Source organism: Cnephaeus nilssonii (genome assembly GCF_951640355.1).
Source record: "Cnephaeus nilssonii genome assembly, chromosome: 8".
Taxonomy (NCBI): domain Eukaryota; kingdom Metazoa; phylum Chordata; class Mammalia; order Chiroptera; family Vespertilionidae; genus Cnephaeus; species Cnephaeus nilssonii.
The window spans coordinates 32,027,324-32,051,028 of NC_137079.1; the positions used below are offsets into that span (position 1 = coordinate 32,027,324).

At 38.6% G+C, this 23,705-nt stretch overlaps 1 protein-coding gene across 1 annotated transcript in view; it reads right to left on the minus strand.

The window, feature by feature from the left end:
* Positions 1-23,705, minus strand: part of MYO16 (myosin XVI) — a gene marked incomplete at its 5' end in the record, with an annotated part of 447,953 nt that overhangs the window by 29,180 nt on the left and 395,068 nt on the right. Inside the window, 2 exons of the mRNA XM_079779480.1 lie at positions 3,647-3,738; positions 21,599-21,757. Of these exons, the coding sequence (XP_079635606.1) occupies positions 3,647-3,738; positions 21,599-21,757 (251 nt within the window). The remainder of the gene's footprint in view (positions 1-3,646; positions 3,739-21,598; positions 21,758-23,705) is intronic.

A 23,705-nucleotide genomic window follows, 5' to 3' on the forward strand; every position in this document is an offset into this window, starting at 1 on the left:
CCACTATTTTAACAGACACCATCAATGCTTTCTTACAATGAACATTTGAATCTGACAGATATTAATAAAAATGTTTATGCTCTTTAAAAAAACAAAAATATATAAAAAAGGCTTGGCAAGAAATATGATAAATACCCATAGTGAAAATCAAAGATCATAAACCACACAATATTACTGTGGAGAGCAGACAGCTGAGAGGAATAAAATGGCATGCAGTGAAAGTTGGTAAAGTTAAAATGAGAATGTAAATACAAATAAACTGTGCTCAAACAGAAAAAGAAAACATCTCATTTTTCAATGTCAAGTGTGGACCCCTAACCAGATGTGCAACCAGCAATTTTACGCCAAGGGCAAGCACTAAACATTTATTTTATCCAACCCTGTCTGGCACCCTCCTGTCTTCAGGACACCCCTCCTGTGCTGCTCATGCTTTTGCGCTATTTATAATCCATGGGCTTCCTGTGTCAAGTTACCTGGCCTTTTGCGTCAGCAGAGGATTGCAATCACAGCAAAAAATGCTAAGAAGTCATTCGGGGTTGGAGGATGTTCTCAGTATTTCACTCACTGCTGAGTCTCCGGCCACTGAGTTATTTCTAAGGGCTTGCATCATGCCAAATGGCACCAAACTTTTTTAAAAGTGATTTTACATCTCATAAAATGTCAGGTAGGTAAATATCATATTATTTTTACGAACATTGGTTGCTTCATTCTAAAACCAATGTGAAGTGGCTTCTATAACCTATGAAATTCTAAATTTGATACTGGATGTGCCACAAAGCCCACCTCCAGGGCTAGTATGTGGAATTCCATGACATCACACATGCATTGCTGGTTTTATTCATGCTGAGTGCTTTGGAAGGTCATGAGTGTTTTATCTCAGTTCACAGCATGGACCTACCAACCTATATAAGGAGCATAAATGAACTCAGCCACATTCACGAGACAGCTAATGTCTCAGTTTGCACTATTTTCAAATATTTTAAGTAAAATTAATTTTTACTACTTTTATGTAAATCCATGATATTTTGCTAAATAATAAAATTAATAAAAATCATGATGAAAATGAATATCAACTATATTTTTAATATTTAGTACCATGAGGAAAGAGTATCAAATTAGTGTCCGTTAACATTCTTATTTGCAAGCAATGAAAACTAACTCTAAACATCTTAACAGTTAAAAGTTATATTGGAAGGGAAAAGAATGACATGAAGTTAGAAAGATCTCACAAATTGGACAAAGCTGGATGCAGTGGCTGGCAGTAGACATACATTGACCAACATCTGCTGCCACTGGAGGGAGCCGCCACTGCCAGATGTGACCCCCATGGCGACATCTATTCTGTCCTTTCCATTTTATGTCTCTCACTCCATAATCCATGGTTAATAGAGGGACTGAGCCCTTCTCACATGTATTTGTCTAGCTGTCAAAGGAGAGAGAAAAAGGGAGTCTCCCCCTTAACATTTCACTGTGGTACGTGAGAAACTTATGACTGGCAGCTAAAAATAACAAATCATCAATGTCTACTACAGCTGCTTAGATTTTGTCTTGAGCCAAACATTCTTCAAATTTTATGAAAAAGTTGAATTACTCCTGCATTCCTTTAGTAGGTTATAGTAAGTTCATTTTCAGAAACAGGACTTATGATGCTGACATCCATTCAAACTGTAGACTCTGAATCTTCCCTATAATCTTGGGCAAATTACTAACTCTATTTCCTGCTTTCTTTATCTACAATAACGCCCATATGTTTTATCTTCCTTAAAAATATTTTGTTAAAATCACTGATGATGCTAATTAAAATATAGACATCCTTAAAGAGGAAAGGATCAATATTTTAGTCAACATTTAATTTTGCTGCTATATGTCTAATCAGTCCAGCTGACTTTATAGAATTTCTATATAATTGCATTCGGAGAAAATCTAAAATGTAATATGCCTGTATGTGTCCATATTTCCTCTATAAATGTGACACAAGAGGCATTGATGCTGAAAGACGTGTGGCCATTAAATGCATAGTTTCATATAACTTGTGTAGCTTTTCAACAGTGAGGAATGTGTCCTACCATGAAAATACCCATACTTTTACATGGAATAAAATGACCCTGGTTTTCCATTTCCTTGAGGAAAAAAAAAAAGCGTTATGAGATAACTGGAGGCTGACATATTTGCATTTGAAAACAAGCCTCCATTGAAAACTAGGAATGGGAAATTATTCCTGGTGACCTTTCCCATCTCTCTTTGCTTCTTGGCCAAGTCCATAAAGATCAGAGGAAAAGTTACAGAGATGCCTATGTTAAGAACCTTCTTTTAATATTAACCTTTCCTCTATGCACCACATTGTAGTGGGAGTCCTGGGAAGGGTGACATTGTGCTCTCATGAACAGGAGTCGACCCTGTAATAAAAATCAAACCAGTGTTCACAACAAGCAGGGCCCTCTGTGAATTACCTTAGATAAAGCATCTGTAACGCTTACAAGGTAAAGCAAGTGCTTTCTAAGGAACAGAGGGGAGATTAGAACAATCTAGTATTGCAACCAATTAGCATTTTCTTTCAATTTCAGTGTAAATGATTTGAGCAGATTACCTCCTGTGAGATTTATTTTTAAGATTAAAAATATTGATTTTTCACACTACCTCATCAGTGTTATTTAGAAAAGTCTCATCTGATAATAAGGCCATGCCTACATTATGCCAAATATTCAGATGCAAGTTGATCATTAGCTGGATAGTTGATTTCATGAAAACATCTGAATACTTGACTGAGATTTTCAAAGAATTTTACACAGATATTTGCAATAATAAAAGGTGTAACAGTAACTTCATCTGAAATAAGAATTCTGTTGTTACACATTGAATATGTTGATAAAAAAAGGTCTGATATATTGTTGTTTGTATATCTCTTTGAATGCCAAGTGGTATCTTTTTGAAGATAATTACTGAAAACAGTATTTTAAAATTCAACATAGCAAAACACCAAACTATATGATATAAATCCTTCTTCTTTCTGAAAACACTAGTGGTTATTTTTTTTCTTGAAGTGATAATCTTGATTTTGGTAAACTTTCTAAGGCCAAGCACATTAAGCATATATGGGAAATCACTGAAACACAGTGTTGTACACTGCCACCTCATTTTGATTTTACTGAGCTCTGATCACACATCATATTTTCATTTAATTTGGATTACATGGAATCTGGAAGAAGTAACTGAGATATTATGGCATGTCACAAATCACAGGTGCTTCATGTATTTTATTTCCATGTGTTGTCACTTAAAGTACCCTTTTTTCAGCTGAGGTCAAATGTGGAAAACTTATTCACATAATTCAGTACATTTAATATCATCTTCCCCTGACAGTCATTTTAAAATACCATAACATAAAATATATCTACAGTATTCCATTTTAAATCCATTTATTAATTCTTATTTATATGGGACACATTATTATTTTTCAAACCCGCAGAAAATTGAAGTCAACTGAGATAGAGGAGACAGAAGAATGTTGAGCTGGAGAAACTTAGGATGGAGATGGGAGTAGCTCCCCTCTATAGTCCAGTAAAAATATGTTCCTGGTCATACTTAATTAATTTCTTGTCATAACTTAATTGTTATCATGGCATCTATGAATAGCTGGGGTCATTACCTGAGTGGTGTGACTCTCTCTATGTCTCTGAAACGTTGAGGTCGCTGTCCCACTCACAGACAACCTGGAGAATCCCTCTTCTTCAGGTAAACCTATGGAAGTCAACACAAAGTAGTTAAGTTGTGTGTCCTTTCTCTGAATAAAATGAGTTGTGTACTTACTGTAGTAAACTAAAATTGTTATATTTTATAGATTGAAATAATCATCAGTTAAATACTAATTGAATAATAAAATTGTTATAAGAAAATATGGAAAAGCAAAGTGTTGCTGCATTTCCATTTAATACAAGAAAACATACACCAGCAAAAGAGATAAAATGATAATGAAGAAATATGTTATCATAACACAAAAGTGAGCAAAATTCAGCAAAGAAGTATTGGAGGGGAGAAGGGAAACCTTTCTATAAACTGAAAAGTGTTTGATGGGGGAAAGAGGAATATATGGACAATGGAAAGTAGGTGAGTTCCTTGAGTTGATACAGGAAACATAGTTTGTATTTCATTTGTGGGGTAGCAGGGATGCAAAGAAGGGATTAGAAGACATATAAGACACAACCAAGTATCAGATGAATTCTATAGATGGTAGTTTATTTTACATACAAATGGAGGGAAGAGATTGAGTGAAATTCTATAAGAAAAAGGTCAGGGTAGCTGCCCATCCATAACAGACCAAATTGTAACCACCTATATAGAATGAAGGGTGGATTTGAGAAAATTAACACCCTCCCTCCAAGTACTATAGAAGTACCTATGCGGCACTAAAGAATTTTATTAATTATACCTTATTACAGAAGCATAACTGCTGACATTTTGGGCGATATAATTCTCTGCTGTGGTGTTGTCCTGTGCATCATGGGATTTTAGCAGCATCCCTGTTTCTACCTAAATGCCAGTAGTACCTCCCAGTATGACAACCAAAAATGTCCCCAGAAATTGCCAAACATCCCCTGGGAAGCAAACTCATCCCTGGCTGAGAACCATCCTGAAAGGGGGATCAATATAATCACAAGTGACTTATTAATGAAAATGAATAGATTAAAAAAATAACTACCCAATGGAATGAGTTCAACCCAAAGAACTTCAAATTCTGAAGTGATTGCTGAAAATCATGATTCATCAGTATGGTGTAATGGATTAAACATATACATGATTCCTACACTGAAATCATGATTCATCAGTATGGTGTAATGGATTAAACATATACATGATTCCTACATTAAAATCATTAGAAAATCAAGGCATACTTTTTCCAATTTCAGCAGAGAGTTAGTTGCTCAGGAAAGTCCACAAAATCCTATCATCACATAGCAAAGCTTCCCAATTGATCTTTCTGTTATGTATACAAATACTCTGAATGCACAGGTTAGCTTTGTTGAGACTCAGCAGACTAGGGCCAACACCTGAAAACTGACACACCTATGGATGGGGGGTCATGTGCTGGAGACTGGGTCCCACCATATGTAATAGCAATGTCTTCAGTTGACTAGGGAAATACTAGAGACCATGGTAGCAGGTGTGGGAAAACAGTGTTAGAGTGATCTGAAATCTAAATAGGGGGAAGGGAGCATGGAAATCTAAGTTAGGGCATGAGTCGAAATTTCAGGCAACTAGATCAGCAGACAATTGGAAATATGCCCAGGGAGCAGGGCACATCAAAGGATTTGGGACTCATATGAAGGAGGGTGTCAAAGGTGAGGGCACAAAGGGCAGATTGACAAGCAAGACAGATGTCTACTGAGAGAACATGGTTCACTCGATGTCTTACTGAAACCAGGAATCTAAGTCAGAAAATTTTAACCCGTTTTTCAAAACTAAATTATAAGTTAGAAGTTTACTCTATGAATCGAAGCAGAAACTGTTTATTGAGGATATACACTCAGAGCCAAACCCATAGCATAATGTTTTATATAGTATCAATTAAATCAAGCTAAGAAATATTTATGACTAGAGGCCCAGTGCACGAAATTCATGCAGGGGGGTGGGGGTCCCTCAGCCTAGCCTGCACCCTCTCCAATCTGGGACCCCTCAAGATTCGACTGCCCATTTACAGGGATGGGGCCATAAGGGTGTGGGTCCCCACTGGGGTAACTGGCCAGCCGGGGTGAGGGCTGATGGCTGTTTGCAGGTTGGCCAAGCCCCCCAGCAGGGACCCTCACCCCATGGGGGTGTGGCCAACCTGAGTAAGGGATTTTTTTTCTTTTTTTCAGTGCCTCCTTGAGCAGAGGCCAGGGCCCGCTGAGGCAGGTATCTGGGATTTATTTATCTTCTATAATTGAAACTTTGTAGCCTTGAACAGAGGCCAGGGCCCACCAGGGCGGGTGGGAAGCTTGACTTCCTCCATCACTGGGGGCAACCCAAGTCTCCTGCTCACTCCAGCTCCATGGCGGCCACCATCTTAGTTGGGTTAATTTGCATACTCGCTCCTGATTGGCTGGTGGGTGTAGCGGAGCGATGGTTAATTTGAATGTTTCTCTTTTATTAGTGTAGATAAGCCTCTGAATAAGGCACTGGAAAATACAATGAAGAATAAAGAAACACCTCTACTCTTGAAGAGCTCAAATTTAACAGGAAAGACCCTAAGCCAGGCTACATAACAGAATGACTTAAGAGTTAAGTAAGAGTACAGGTAACTCTGAGCAGAATCTTGGGGAAAGCAGGGATTAATTCTAACTAAAGGGATTAGAGGAAACATGGTGGTGGAGATACCAAAAGATCTGGCCTTCTAGGATGAGAAGGATTTTGAATGGTGGATAGGGTTGAGCAAAACAAGTGAGATAAAGCAATAAAATATGAGAAGACTGATCCACATCTGGGGGAGTGGTCTGTAAGAACTGCATATAATATTGAATGTCAACTGTAATAAAAAAAATAAGAAAGCATGCATGAGAGTATGGCCAGAAGAGGAACCTGGAGGATGTGTTGGAAGGAAGAGCAGGTCAGATATTAAAGTTACATAACATTTCACAGAAATTTGATAGTATTTTATCAGTAAAGGGTAGAACTGCAGATTTATCAGAGGGGATGTGACACCATTTTACCTAGGTGTTAAGTTAAAAGGCATTTCTTACCTGTTGACTAAAGAAATCCTTGACCTCAGAACCTGTGGCAGTTAACAGGACAGGGACAATGGTTTCAGTTTGAGCAAGGTGCATATGTGGGAACAAAGAGCCAGGTGATGACACAGGGTGAGTGAGGGAGAAGGGAGGATGAATGGTCTCCTCCTGATAAAGGAGGAGTGAGGAGGGTATAAGGAATGAGTAGTGTGGAGTAGAGGAAATCCTTGACACTTGTAACACATAGAAACTCATGGCTAATATACTAAGCGAGTGTGAACTATAAAAAGTAAAGTAATAGTTGGGAAGTATTGAGGTGTAAAGGAGGTCAGAGGGCAGGACTTTTTCTTTTAAACCAACATAATATTTTATGTTGCTGCAATATTGAAAGTAGTACTTCTTTAAGGCAAATTATCCAAAAGATGATACCAAAGGCACAAACAATGAAGGAAAAAAAAAAGGATGAATGCTTTCATTTAAACATTAACAATAAATGTGTTAAAATATAAAATAAATGCAAATTAAAAAGAACAATACAATATAGAACATTCAAATACACTAAATAAAAGGCTTGATTTTTCTTAAAGCATCCTACAAGTCAAAATAAATGTCCTATCCTCAGATTTTAAAATAAAGAATTTTAAAATTTGATGTAAAGCATCTGTATAGAAAATTTAAGTGAATATACATGACCACTAAATAATAAACATGTTCATTTTCATTAAGTATGCAAAGAAATGCATATAAGACTACAGTAACTTTACCCATTTTACATATCAAGATAGCAAATATTTCAAACCTTTTTATTACATAATATTCACAAACCTGTAAAAGGGAGGAGAATATGTAGTGAAATTCCATTTATTCATCACCATGCTTTGGAATTTTCATTATTTTAATCTTGTTTCATCTACTCATTATCTTTTTAGAAAATATTTCCAGAAATTTAAAAATTTTCCAAAATCATTTCATATGTAAATTCTTGAGCATGTGTCCCTAACTGATAAGGATAGTTAGTTGTTTTTTTTTTGTGTGTGTGTGTTTTATTCTGACATTGCGAGGATTCCTCATGCAGCTAAGAACACAGTATGCATAGGCTCCAGAAAAGCCCCAAAGTCTTGGGGGTAGCAAATTCAACTGTGTGTTCCCACAGGGCTGCGATGTCAGTGTTGGGTGGGCGGGGGTGGGCATTTAAGGTTAACCTGGAGCCACCTATTTGTTGACTTCCATTGCTAGGTAGGTTTCCACCCCAGAAAGATTGCTCGCACACATTTAAGAACTTGCTCTAGTTGTCTCACAGCCACAACCTTTTCCCCAGCCCAGGCTCTCAGATGATAATTTTTCAGTTTAAACAGTGCTATGCCCCTTCTTCAACATATTTTTTCTATAGCAGCAACAGTGTGCCTCAAAGTGCTAAGCATGTCTGTTCAATATGAAACCTTCACTTTAAAAAGCCACACATGCCTGGCCGGCATGGCTCAGTGGTTGAGCATTGACCTATGAACCAGGTCACGGCTCAATTTTTGGTCAGGGCACATGCCTAGGTTGTGGCTTGACTCCAGTGTGGGGGCATGCAGGTGGCAGGCAATCAGCGATTCTCTCTCACATTTGATGTTTCTATCTCTCCCTCTCCCTTCCTCTCTGAAATCAATCAATAATGAAAAATCAATAAAAAGCCACACTTGTCCAAAATATAGAAGAGCTAAGGTCTTCTGAAACTCTACTCATCCTATTTACCTGCCCTCGAAATATCCAGCTCTTCTGTTCCAAAAAAGCATGCTCAGGCTTGGGGGAAGGCATTCCCCACACACTGATGTGAACCTTATAATAGATACCAACACTCCACAAAATGCACTGCCCTTCACTGGAGCTTGGCAGAGGGGCAGTTAGGAAGTCATCAGCCTCGTTCCAGGGTCCAGGCAGGGGATGGGGATCGGTTCTCTCTCACCTCCTGTAGTGAGTGCTGCTCAGAGCTTTGTAGGATGCTCAGGGGGAATGTCTTTTAGGACGTTTTTATCAGTTATGATGTGGATTCAGACTGGGACAGACTGTAAAGGGTGGTTGTGACACTGCATTTTATATGCTCTACCAGTTAGAATCTTCTAGTCAAATTCCCTGTCATTCCACAGGGAATTTGACTAGATTGTTTAGTCAACAGGAATAGGATTTAGATTCTCTGTTTATGTCTTTCCTGATCTATGACTTCATTCCTTCCTTGATTTCTATGAAATTAGACATCTGTGCTCTCCTATCTCTTCAACCACCTATTCTGTACCTTCATGTTTGCCCTTCTCAAGGTATATTTCTCAAAGTTTGGCACTCTGCGTGGCTTTGTGGTTAGATACTCTTTTTTTTTTCTCATTTCTCTTTATACTTTTTCCTCAGAGGCTATCAACCATCCCCATTTCTCAAGCTTCCTTCAAAATTTGCCTTTCCTATCTTTCCATCCTCACCTAAACTCTAAAACTATAATCATTGTTTCCATAAGAATTATCTATAGCCAGAAGTCCTTCTTATCTTTTGAACTCCAAATCCTACCCACAGAATTAGTGTCCTCTTAGAATTTCCTTTTTTTTCTGTTAAAGAGTCCACTATTCTCTATCTTTAGTCAAGTTCTTGTAGTGATCCTTCACTCCTTTTTATTTTATCTTATACCAATACCTTCTCTAAAACTCTTGCTGGGTGTACACAGCCTGCAAAGGCTCAAGTGGAAGAACACAAAATTGGTACTCTCCGCTTAAAGTTCTTGTTCCATTGTTTACTCTGAATAATACAATCAGGTAAATTTCTCCAAAATAGCAGACAGTGCCCCCGCCAAACAAGAACAACCCTTTCAGAGTCACTCTTCAATGCCCTATACATTCTTAACACCTTTCCCCCCTGTCTTATTGTCTTACCTATTATACATTCTTAACACCGTTTTCCCCTGTCTTATTGACTTACCTATTCTATCAAAACAACCCATTCTCATCCCGGCCAAAAGACATGGTGTGGTAAATGTTCTTCAATGAAAAGTGTTCCCTTCTTTCTAGTTTGAATACTATTTATTTTGAAAATCCCAGCCTTTACCATGAAATGCCCTTAATTATCCCAGCCCATAACAATCTCCTCTTCTATGTGGAGGCGATAGAAAACCATTATTTACATATTCATTTGACACTTGTCACTGGCTGCCCTATTTTGTGATCTCTCTTGATATGTAATGTCAACCTTTTATGTATTTTCTTCATTTTACATATGTGCTCACAAAGAGCACATCTCGAGTTGCTTAGAATTCCTATCACTCCCCATGCATAGCAAAATGCTTGCATGCAATGGGTGGTTATAAATGCTTTGATTGACTGATGTGCGTCTGTCTTTCACTAGGCTTCCTCCTGACATTCTGCCCTTTATATTAGTTTGAATCCTCCAACCTAGGGATCAAACAACCTTCCCTTGAACTCCATCTACATATCCTGACTCCCATTCATCCCAGAGGCTCCAAACAGCGATATCTGTCATTGCCCTACATACCAGTATAAGCCATGAAAATGATATGCCTTTGTACACATGAGTGTATGTGGGTCTATGTGTAAATAAATCATAAGTCAAAGATTCTAGCAGTATAGCCTTTATGTTCTTGAAAAAATTAATTCCTGCTTTGCACTGACTTTATTTCATACATACATTTTTTACCTTTCTTGGGTAAATTCTCAGGGGTCTTCTAGCTCTAAAATATCTAAGTTTTTATGATAGCCATGTATAGGTAATATTTACTGGGCACTAACTTTGTGCTAGTCTCATCATACTAAGTACTCATAACAATCATATGAGGCAATCCTTTGGTTATGCCCAGTTTTCAAATGAGAAAAGTACGAACTGGAGAGGTTAAATAATTTTCTCATGGTCACAGGGTTAGTAAGCATCAGAACCGGGGTCCAGGCAAAGAGGAAGAATGCAACACTGCTAAGAAACTAAAGTTGGCCATACCAATTTCGTGTTCTTCCACTTGACCCTTTGCAGACTTTGTACACACACCCAGCAAGGTAGTGAGAGTGTATTGGCAGGAGGCAAGAAATAGGGAGTGAAGGTTGACCCAAGAACATAAAACCAATGATGGGCAAAGAGTATACTCCTTAACAGGAAAAAGGAAACTAAGCTTCAGCATTTCAATCCAGCCTTTTTCAACTCTGACTTCCCAACCACAGTGGAGGAAATTTAATTAAATAAAATCCAAATTAGAAATTATTTTATATGACTTCAAAAGATTTTTAACTAAATGCCCGAGGAGCTTGCTTTCTTCGCAAAGCTACCTTCTGTTGCCCAAAATAGATAACTGCACAATATTCCAGATTGTCAAGTGAAGGCTTGCTTCCGCTGGCAGTTAGCCTTTGAGTCAGACAACAGTAAGAGTTCCAAAGAATCTATAAATTCCCATAAACAAAATGATGTTGTAAAAAATGTATATATGAACATATTTCAGAGGCTCCAACCAGAGGCTCTTTTGTCTTTGGTCTGGATCTATCTTGAGGCATAGCTAATGAAAGCCACACTTGATGTTCCTAGTCAGTGTGATTTACTGCTACAGAGGCGCTAAATTCAATATGGTGCTGGAATCTATGCAAAGAATGTAGAGCCCCCGGTCCTGCAAATAGTCTAGTCCAGGCCTTCGCTATGGAAAGCCCTTTATCACCACAGATAATTTTTGTTGTGCACTGAGGATGAGCATAGTACAAATGAAAAGCTGTAATCTTCACAGAATGATAAATGTAAAAATCAAAGATGCTAACTGTATTCTTTAATTGCCATTTTTCCTGATGTCCAGCCATAAAATGTATATTCATTGAGCAGCAAGAAAGAAAATCATACTGAGCATAAAATGTCTTAGATGGGATTTTTTTTATTTCTGTGTTTCCCCACAAAAAACAGACATCTTTATATTCATAATATTTTGTTTGATATAACTAAAATGTTCTAACACTAAAAACTGCTCTCTAATATAATGATAAATAACCACAAGTCCAGGGAATAATTAAGTATACAAAAAAGATCTAAGTCTGTGTTCACATCAGTAAAAGGATGGCAATTAAAGTAAGTGATAGCTATAATTACCCACACATAACTATATTTCAGCAAATGAACAAACAGATAATTATTTCTGGGAAGCAGAGGTAGCATGCAGATACTGGCATTCAAGAGAGAAATCGTTTCCTAGAAAAAATAACACCACTTCTGATTCAATTAGGACTTCAAGTTATTTTAAACATTTATTTCCATCTTGTGCCTTTATTTAGAAAGCACATTGACTGTACGTTGTGAATTATGAATCAGTACTAATAGCCACTTTAAGGACTATAATGATCTTGAATATATCATGTGTTGCACATGTGTAATATCTGTTTAATTTTTATCCTACCAACGAGGAGACATTTTCTGAATCTGCCCCCTGCAAGGTACTTACTGGTTCATATGTAATATGCAACATTGTTTTAGTTGATAACTGCTTACTGAGTGGCTAAATATCCAGGGCCACTCAGTGCCAGGGATTTTAATAATCATAGGAAGGCTTTAGGAACCCAGAAGTTCATGGTATTCACAAAGAAGATCAAGTTAAACATATCAAGTGGCCTTGAAAAATTAAAATTCCATTTGAAATAATTTTTCTTTTTCTATGTATAACTGTATAGTCAAGTGGTTTTCTGGCTTTATTTTAAAATCTTAACCCTATAAGCATTAAGGAACAACATATGGGTCTGGGTTCCGGGGTTTGAAAGAATACTATGTTGAGGTTAAGAAGCCTGATATTCCTGGAGACATAATTTTATATTATTAATTTCAAGGAATGTATTCTACAAAAATTTCCATTTTGGTATAGAGCAGTTTTTGTTTATTCCATTGGCCTTTGGTTTTATTTTGATTTTTAGAGTAAGAATCACAGGGTTGGTTTTGTTGTTGCTGTTTTTGTATTTAAGTTTTCTAGTACCATTTCTGAAACCATAGCTTTTACATTTCAATCAAAACACGAACAAATTAAATATTTTGGTGAAATAAAGTTTTCATTTTTTTTCTTTCTTTATGGTAGGATACTCATCATCTAAGGTGAGTTAGGGAGAATGTTATGAAGTGAAACTTTGGCAAAAGTAATGAGTATACGATCATCTTTCTAAAATACTAGAGGCCCGGTGCACGAAATTCAATTGGGATTGTCCCTCAGCCCAGCCTGTACCCTCTCCAATATGGGACCCCTTGAGGGATGTCCAACTGCCCGTTTACGGCAGTCGGACATCCCTCTCACAATCCAGGACTGCTGGCTCCCAACTACTTGCCTGCCTGCCTTCCTGATTGCCCCTAACCGCTTCTGCCTTCCAGCCTATCACCCCCTAACCACTCTGCTGCCAGCCTGTTTGCCCCCAACTTCCCTCCTCTGCCGGCCTGGTCACCCCTAACTGCCCTCTCCTGCAGGGTTGATCACCTCCAACTGCCCTCCCTTGCAGGCTTGGTCCCTCTCAACTGCCCTCCCTTGCAGGCCTGGTCCTTCTCAACAGCCCTCCCTTGCAGGCCGGGTGCCTCCCAACTGCCCTCTCCTGCTGGCCATCTTGTGGTGGCCATCTTGTGTCCACATGGGGGCAGGATCTTTGACCACATGGGGGCAGCTATATTGTGTGTTGCAGTGATGATCAATCTGCATATTACTCTTTTATTAGATAGGATAGAGGCCTGGTACAGGGGTGGGGGCCAGCTGGTTTGCCCTGAAGGGCGTCCCGGATCAGGTGGGGGTTCCCTTGGGGTGTGAGGCGGCCTGAGCGAGGGGCCTGTGGTGGTTTGCAGGCCGGCCATGCCCCCTGGCAACCCAAGCGGAGGCCCTGGTATCTGGAATTTATTTTCCTTCTACAATTGAAACTTTGTAGCCTGGAGCAGAGCCAAGCCTGGGGCTCCCTCCGAGGCCGGCAGCCATTTGTGTTGGGGTTATAATTGAAACTTTGTTGCCTTAAGTGGGTGGGCACGGCCAGGGTGTGCGGAAAGCTTTGCTTCCCCTGTTGCTGGCGGCAACCCTGGCCTGCTCTCTCAAGCTCCATTTTGCCGCCATTTGTTTGAATTTGTTTACCTTCTATAATTGAAACTTTGTAGCTTGAGTGGAGGCTTAGGCCTGGCAAGAGCAGGCAGAAAGCTTGGCTTCCTCTGTTACCTAGGAAACCTTGCTCTCTGTGGCTGTAGCCATCTTGGTTTGGGTTAATTTGCATACTCGCTCTGATTGGATGGTGGGTGTGGCTTGTGGGCGTGGCTTGCGGGTGTGTCAGAGGTATGGTCAATTTGCATATTTGTCTATTATTAGATAGGATTTGTTTATTCAGACTTGATCACTCTAATATATTTTAAATTTCTCTTTTTTGTTTAATGGCTAGTCTTAAAATACCATAAGATTGCAAGTAAACTGATATTACTTGCCTTCTTACTAGATATATACAACTTTTGTGAAATATTCTATCACATACTTGATGTCTACTGCTGTTACTCATATTCCATTTTTATTATTTTAAGAAATTTAATTTGAATATAAGTGCATACCATGTATTTGTTATACTTACTGCCTCACAAAAGGTTATCATCAGATATTTCAGAAAGTAATTTATTAAAGGATTATATCTCAATATTTCTATCTAGACACACACATAAATCTGAGCATTATACATTAACATAAAATGTTTTACCAAATGTCTATTTTAATCAAGCTGGAGTAATACATCATAAACACTCAGTGTTATTTTAAGGAAAGAAAATTGGGGGATAATTTTAATATATAACAAAAAAGGCTTGGTTATTGTAAATCATAATAATCCCATATGATGGAATGCTATGCATCCAGTACCATTAATGGGTAGCTGTAAACAATTCAGATCTATATTTGTTGACATGGAGATAAATTACATGATATTCTTAAGGGGAAAGCAGATTATTAAAATTATATGTACAGTATAACTCAAACTTTATAAAAACAAAATAAAATATATTATATAGAAATGCATATATGTTCATTTGAAAAAATAAAATTTGACACAGTGAAATACTAGACATATTCCCAAATGTTACTCAAATATTTAAAGTATTTTTGGTAATAGAACTGATGGTAGTTTTTTTTGTTTACTAGAGGCCCGGGGCACGAAATTCGTGCACGGGGTGGGGGGGAGGTGTCCCTCAGCCCAGCCTGCACCCTCTCCAATCTGTGACCCCTTGAGGGATGTCCGACTGCCCAGTGGGATTGGTCCTAAACGGGCAGTTGGACATCCCTTTCACAATCCAGGACTGCTGGCTCCCAACTGCTCACCTGCCTCTGCCTGATTGCTCCTAACCACTTCTGCCTGCCAGCCTGATCACCCCTTAACCACTCCACTGCCAGCCTGATCGACGCCTACCTGCACCTAACCCCTGGCCGGCCCGATGGCCCCTAACTGCCCTCTCCTGCCGGCCTGGTCACCCCTAACTGCCTTCCCTGTTGGCCTGATCATCCACAACTGCCCTCCCCTGCAGGCCTGGTCCCCCCCCAACTGCTCTCCCTTGCAGGCCTGTCCCCCTATCCCCCCAACTGCCCTTCCCTGCAGTCCTGTTCCCCCCCAACTGCCCTCCCCTGCTGACCTGGTCTCCCTCAACTGCCCTCCCTTGCAGGCCTAATCCCCTTCAACTGGCCTCCCCTGCAGACGTGGTCCCCCCCCAACTGCCTTCCCCTACAGTCCTGGGTCCCCCCCAACTTTCCTCCACTGCAGGCCTGGTCCCCCCTCCAACTGCCCTCCACTGTAGGCCTGGTCCCCCCCCCCCAACTGTCCTTCCCTGCAGGCCTGGTTCCCCCAACTGCTCTCCCCTACAGGCCTGGTACCCCCCAACTGCCCTCATCTGGAGGGCCTGGTCCTCTCCTATTCTCTCTCTCCCCCAATACTTTGAAATTGTGGAACTTTAACTACCACATAAGTCAAGAAATAGATGCATTGTCAGCTATCTGGAATCCCCCATCATTCTCTCGCCAAATCACTGTAGGCTCTTTTCTTCTGCATATGAAATGAATCACTGTCCTGACTTTGTGGTTACCTCTTAGCTCCTCATCCTTGCCTGTTGGTTCTCTAATTCTACAGGGTGCCTAGTGGGTACCACATTGTGGTTTTAATTTACATTTCTCTAATTACTAGTGATGCTTGACTCTATTAAAATGTTTATTTAAGTGCTTATTCATATATCCAATTCAATTTTCTATTCAGTTATCTTTTTTTTAATTTAAGTAAACTCTGAATATATAATTATTTTTCCATTAAAGTTAGCATTCTTTTGTGTTCTGTTTAAGGAATCCTTCTTTCTTTTCCCACCTCTGAGGTAAAAACAATATTTTTCTGTATTTTTTCTATACATTTTATTTTATATTTGACATTTAGCTCTATACACCACCAGGAATTGCTTTGTGTGAACAGCGTAGATTAGGAGTCCTTTCATTTATTCCTCATGTGGAGAGTAGTTGATTATGCTCCCCTCTATGTCCTTCAATGCCATGTTTGTCATAAACTAAGTGGCTATTTGCAAAAGCTAGAAGAGTTTTTGGTCCTCCCCCCGCCCCCCCCCCCCCCCCCCCCCCCCCGTCCCTCCGCTTTAACCTTTCTTAATCCTAGTCTCAGAAAGAGTTTGTGTAACACCGGCATTATTTCATCTTTAGAATTTGGGGAGAATTTACCAGAAAAGCTATTTGGTCCCAGAGGTTTTTTTTGTGTAAAAAACTATTCAGAAAAGTATTCAATTACAAATTAATGTAATATTTACATTATTATTCAGCTTTCCTATTTCTTTCATTTTTTTACCACCTTACAAGTTATATCTGAAAATATTCTGAAATAAGGCAATAAGCAGAAAATGTCTGAAATCATCTGATACACTTATTTTCAATTTAGAAGCACAGTGAGAGCATCAGGGATGCACCAACCAACTTTCCTGTGACATTCAAGCAAGACCACAGTTAGGAGACCAGGCATATTCCAAGTCTCCTCTGCAACCTGGCTTATCCTCAGCTGAAGGCCAACAAGTGCCAAGTAGCTTTCCTATTACTTTTCTCCATATTTGTTAGTTGTATTTTTCTTTTTTGAGAGTATATATCTGTTCATCTAAATTTACAAATTGTTTTGGCATACATATGTTTACCATTTACTCTTCTTATTTTTTTAATTTTTGCAAGATCTGTGATAGATCCCCATTGTAATCCCTAGCATTGGCTATTGAGTCCACTTTATTTCCTCTATTGCCCTTGTAAGAGAATTATCATTTTATTCATTTTTCAAATAAAATTTTTTCAAAGAACCAACTTTCAGCTTTATTGCTTGTTTTATATTTCAATAATTTATCTCCTTATCTTTATTACATCTTTCCTTTCTTTTCTTTTTTTAAAGAGAGTAAAAGGGAGGGAGGAGGAAAGGAGAGAGGGGGGAGGGAGGGAAGGAGGGAGGAAGAGAGAGAGGGGGAGGGAGGGAGGGAGAGGGGGAGAGAGAGAGAGAGAGAGAGAGAGAAACATTGATGTGAGAGGGACAAATCGATTGGTTGCCTCCCACAAGGCCCAGACTGTTGCCAGGGATCAAGCCTGCAACTCTAGTATGTGCCCTAGACCAGAATCAAACCTGAGACCCTTCAGTCCACAGGCTGATGCTCTATCGACTGAGCCAAATGAGTTAGGGCTCCTTCCATTTTCTTGATGTTTAATTTTTGTTTCTAACTTGTTGACACTTTTAACACTGATTTTCAGTCTTTGTTCTTTTGCTATAATATACATAAAGCTATAAATTTCCTTTGATTAAGAGGTTAGCAGCACCCCACAAATTCTGTTATATTTTTATTGTCATTAGTTAAAACTGTGTGTGTGTAACAGAGATGTAATTTTTATTTTTAAAATAGATGACAATTGTTTTAAAATATGTACATGGTGAATCTTTTCATTTTCTATTTATTTACATTAAATTGTTCATTATACTTATGTTTTACATATTCTTTAGAAATCTTAGGCTATAAAATATCTTAATCAATTTATTTTTAATGTGAACTTATACAAGATGAGAGTCTTTTAAAGTTGCATGTGATTCAATTATGTCTAACTGTTTTTATATATGCTTTCTTATCTACCATCTAAGACCTTTCTATTTGTATAACCTTTCAGATATTTCTATTTTACTCCACCCTCCCCTCCCTTCTTTGGCCATCCTTTTGTTAATTGACTTTTTATTATTATATTTTACTCTTTCTATTAGTTTGGGAATTATGTACCCCACTATTATTCTTTCAGTGGTTACCTTTGAAATTATAACCTGTTAGCTGGATTTAGAATATTAAATATTGTATTTTACCCTCTCCTGACCTCACTGACTTTTAAAAATTGTTCTGTATTCCTCTTTGAATCTCTGAACATTTTTAGTCTGACCATGTTTAATTCTTCAGTTTTTATTTATTTTTTTACAAATATTCTAACTCCCCTTCATTCTTAGGAGTTTTTTTATTGCTTAAAAATTCTGGATTGGCAGTTATTTTATTTGACATGTTAAATATGTTCTTTCATTGTCTTTGGACTTTAATTGTTACTTCTTTGAGTATTTTGTCTTTTCGACTGCTGGCTGCTTTTAAGACTCAGGCTTGGTCTTTATTTTACCACCAATATACCTAGGAGCATTTTTCTTTTTATTTATTCTATTCAGGTTTTGCATATTTTCTTTTCTATTTGTACCAAAATCACATTTCCAAAGAGAAAGAGTCACCCTTATTAGATGCACACATCTATGGATTTATGGGAACATATGCATTCCTGTTTGTCAATAGCACCATATACTCCTCTATCATTCACTGTGGTCTGAATGTCTGTATCCCCCCATGTTGAAATCCTACTCCCCAAGGTGATGGTAGGTGGAGGTGGGGCCTCTGGAAGGACACTAGGTCATGAGGGCAGAGCGCTCATGAATGGGATTAGCACCCTAATGAAAGGGTCCCCAGAGAGCTCCCAGGCCCCTCTGCCATGGGAGGACATAGAAGTGGGCAGTTAGCAGTCTGCAACCTGGAAGAGAGCCCTCCCCAGAACCCGACTACACTGGCACCCTGATCTGGGACTTGTAGCCTCCAGAAATGTGAGCAATGCATTTCTGCTGTTTACTAGCCACCCAGTCTTTGGCATTTTGTCACAGCAGCCAGAACTGACTAAGACAGCAGTCCGTCCTCTGCTCCCTGTGCTATATCCAGCCTCTAGCAACCACTCATATGTTTTCTGTCTGATAGTGTTGCCTTTTCCAAAATGTCATATAAATGGAATTAGAGTTATAGTCTTCAGATTCTAACATTTTTTCACTTAGTGCCATGTGTTTGAGATTCATGCATTTGGTGACGTATAATATAGTTCATGGTTTTTTATTGCAGAGTTTTTCCTTGTGCTGCCGGTCAGCCTGAAAAATGGCCCCACATGGGTCTGCCTCTAGGCACTCACACCTCATATAGTCGCCTCCCATCTAGTGGACTGAATATATAACTTCCTTCTAACAAACAGAACATGGCAGAAGTGCTCATAGTCCCACCCAAGAATAGGCTGTGTAAAGATGGTGGCTTCCCTCACGAGTATTCTTTCTAGCCATTGTGGATTGCTTGCTCTGGGGGAAGCCAGTTGCCCTGCTGTGAGGCCACCCTTTGGAGAAGCCCTTGTAAGTAAGGATCTTCTGAGGCCTTCCAGGGCCCATGTGAGTAACCTTGAAAATGGACCATCTATCAACCAAGCATCAAGATGGCTACTAGTATAGTTCTGGCTGAGAGCTGATAGCTATCTCACAAGGGACTTTGTACCAAAGGCAATCAGCTCAGCCACATCCAGATTCCTGACCCCAAAAAACTGGACAATAATAGCTGTTTGTTTTAGTATTTAGCCTCCAAGTTTGGGGAAGGGGGTGGATTTTTACACAGCATTAGGTAGCTAATATATCTAGTTACCAGTTGAAGAAAACTTTATTTCCAGGGTTAGAGATTATGAATTCAGGCACCACAAGCATTTGCATACAGGTGTTTGTGTGGACACTGTTTTCATTCCTGTTGGGTAAATTCCCAGGAGTGGGATTGGTGGGTCATACAGAAAGTGTATGATATACTTCCTAGGGAATTGCCAACTCAAGTCTGTGTCTTGATGCTTTCAGCAGGATTGGAAATTCTCTAACATTTCTCACCAAATCTTTTCTCTTGCCCATGTACCTTCTCTTCTTTCCCTGGGATTCCAAAAGTCCTCCTCTCTGACTGTATCCTTTAGGCCTCTAAACCATTTTCTGGAATTTCCATTCTCCTCCTTTGCTTCTTTGTGTCTCATTCTGGATATTTTCTGAGTTATCTTTCACTGCCCCAGGTTTTTATTTTTAAATGACTGTGTCTAATTAACTTTAAACTCATCCTCCATTATACTTAATTTTATGACTGTATTTTTTAATTTCAGAATTTGCATTTGACATGTTTTTATCGTTTCCCATTTCTGCTGAAATTCTCAATCTTTTATTTCCTCAGGCATAGTAAACATACTTATTTTAAAGAATGTGCATTTGAAGTCTTATCTTTTGAGCAGCCATGGATATACTGCGGTTGACTGCTATTTTTGCTTAGTATATTTTTCAGCTTATTTTGTGCCTGGTACTTTTTGACTATGTATTGTATTGAAGTATAGGATGCTATAATGGGGATATATATATATATATATATATATATATATATATATATAATATTTTTCTCTCAGGTACTTGTGGGTCATATCAGTCCTTGAGGTTGGATTGAGATGATTCATAGGTGATGTGGTTCCTGATTCTGATTCAAATGATCCTTAGGATGGACACTTCAAGGCCCCACCCCATGGCCTTGGCAAACCCCAGACTCAGTCTGGCCCCTCGATCCCAGGAGGCAGTCAGAAGCACAGCCCAGTCTTCTCTGCACGAGGTGAGTGCCCCGAACATCCCTTGGAGAAAAGTCTAGACAATATGGGGTTCTTTGCTTGACTTTCATTGCATTTCATACTCATTTTTCATTCCTTTCCAGTGTTTCACTGCCTTAGTTTTCTAGTGCAATGGATCAAATTAAACAAATTTAAGAAGTTCTGTCACACTTTTTGGATATTCTCAGAAATGAGTTGTTCTAAATCTTTCCATAAGCCATTATTAGAAGCCCTGGGGCTCTTTTATGTGTGAGATAAATAAGTTTTGTTTAAGCTACTATTAGGAAACCTTTGGATACATACAGTCAAGCCAATTTCCAAATGATACATTAAGATAATCCATTTAAACACTTAAAGCCAGTTTCGTGTTTACCATGCCTTCAATATTATTTTCCCTTCACGCTTTTTAGGTATGAGAAGAAAAAGAGTGTTTTAACTCCTTCTGCTCAGCATAAGTCTCATTTTATACTGGTTCTCATAGATCAGATACTCCAAAAATATTTCTGAAAAGTCATCTAATACTGAAAACAATTTTAGTTCTTTGATTTAACCTAAAATGTGTTGTCAATAGCCCCACAGAGACGTTTTATGGTTTATATTCTATTTTCCTTTTTTTTATTGTTGTTAATCTTCACCCGAGGGTATTTTTTCCATTGATTTTTAGAGAGTGGGGGGTGGAGGGGGAGAGAGAGAAACATCAATGTAAGAGAGACACATGGATTAGTTGCCTCTGACACTCACCCCTATGGGGGCCAGGGATCCAACCTGCAACCTAGGTACATGCCCTTGACGGGGAATCAAACCCTTAACTATTTGGTCCATGGACAAATGCTCTAACCACTGAGCATGCTATTTTCCAGTTTTTAAGCCTACTTCATTTTTATGTTTTAAATCCGTTCTTCAATTTAAAATTTGTAGCTGATACAATTTAAAATTTATCTATTTAGTACTGAGTTTGAGACGTGCTTACCATTTGAGACGGAATTGCCATTTTCAGTAGTGATAGCACTAGAGAGTGAATTAGATAACTGAATCCCATGGTTATTTGCATTTCTATCTTGAGTCTCTGATGCAATCTCTGATGTACCAGGATCATCTTTGCTGGTCAGGTTCATGTTAGTTTCAAAACCTAAAATAAATTTTAGAAATGATTATTCTTTTCTGTTAAAGTAGACTAAATTTGTTGAATAAAATATTGAAATGGAATAACGAACTTATCAAATCATTAATTACATTTAAAATGATAACTCAGTAACAATATTTATTCAAATTTATGGCCTACAAAATATTTTTCAAATTTTGCCAAAGCATTGTTAAACATAATGGCCTATACTATATTTAACAAGCATTGTTAAACTAAGTGGTGAAAATAAATTTGATAATTTGTTATTTTCAAACATATCTATAAGGAATTTTTGATGTCATACGTCACTTACTGTTATAGTGCTGACCATTTGAGAAGTCTATTTTCTAAAAGCATGGCAATAATTATGTCTCTGAATTCAGTTTCTGAATTATTAAACTGAGCAGAGCTGAAGCAATCTTACAGCTTTGGAGTAAAATAAGAAATATATTTTCAATATAACTGTGAAAAGTGTTATTATCCATAGGAATATCAAACTTCAAAACCTTACCTCTTTATTCTATACCGTAACAAAATTACATACATGTTATTGTATGTCCCAAATGGAATGCTCTCAGATATGCAAACATAGAAATCATTGTCCAATTTAGGCTAAAGAGCCCAATAAAGATTTTTTTAAAAACTATGTATTAATAATAAAGTAAAATATAACAAACACTAAGGTTTGGAACAATGTCTAACTGAGGTGGATGTTTACATAAGGATAGTATCATCCTTAGGCAGGGTCCCCGAGCGAGAATGTACAAATCAAGCACATTTGTCATCGTGGTGTCAGACTGGCTCCCCCCCAACCCATCCCCAAAGTCAGGCTCCCCTCCCAGATTGGCCAGGTGCATGAGGGATTGGCTCTTGCTTCCCCAGGGACCTCAAAATAGCTCCAACTTACTTGGAGATTTTTGCTTGACATCAAGGCTATCCATGCTCTTTCTGTTCTTGTCTGTTGGTACACAGTAGTTTCTGGCTGTCTATAGTTAGGCCAGTCTGAAGTTTTAGGCTAACAAATTACTCAAAGGCATAATTTGCTTTTTATACTTTACATGGGGAAAAGAGTTTATCAGCCATGATTCCCATAAACAGGACCTCAACAGGCAGAGAGGCTATCCCTGTATTGCTGAAAGGCGAATTAAGGTCACCCACAGTCATGCAGGTGGAAAGAGGGAGAATAGAACTTTAATCTATGTATTATAACAATTGTTCAGTTTTGTTTTTCACTAGAAGACAAATTAGGCTATGTCTTTCTATGTCATTTCATTGAATTGCTGTTTAAATACCAAGGAAGGAAATAGGGAAAGTAAGGAGGGATATAAGAGGGAGGGAGAAAGGAAGGGAAAGAAGAAGGAAGGAAGCAAGCCAGGCAGCCCTCTACAGCTTAGCTCAATCCTTTCTTACTCTTCCTCCTGGATATTCTCTCCCCTTGCCTCTGAGGCTCACACTCAATAGCACTACAGATGGCCATGTTCCCAGCTGCTCTATATTGACTCACATTTCAGTGCTTTGGTCTATGCAACCCCTCTGCCTGGAATGTGCTCTCCATTCAACAACCCTGCCTCTTCCTTACTCTCCAGTGAGGATCTTGTTCAGATCACCCCCAGTGCAGTGGCCACTCATTTACCAGTAAATAATGTGCAGCACAAGAAGGAATCGGGCTGCCTAACCAGAAAGATGTGCTAAGGTTTAGAGTAGAAAATGCTAGACAGTTAGAATGAAGGCAAAATGAACAGGTTTTTGAAAATCAAGCAGAAGCATTTATATTTCAGTGATCCAGGGAACCATTGCAACTCCTGACTCATACTTAAAGAGGCCTTGGTCAAGCCAATGTGCATAAGAACAATGATGCCTTTGAGGTTGGGTGATCTTAGCTCTTGACAATGAGCAATCACCAAGAAAGCTGTAACTGAAAGAATATCTATTCAATTTGGTCAACTCTATTTTG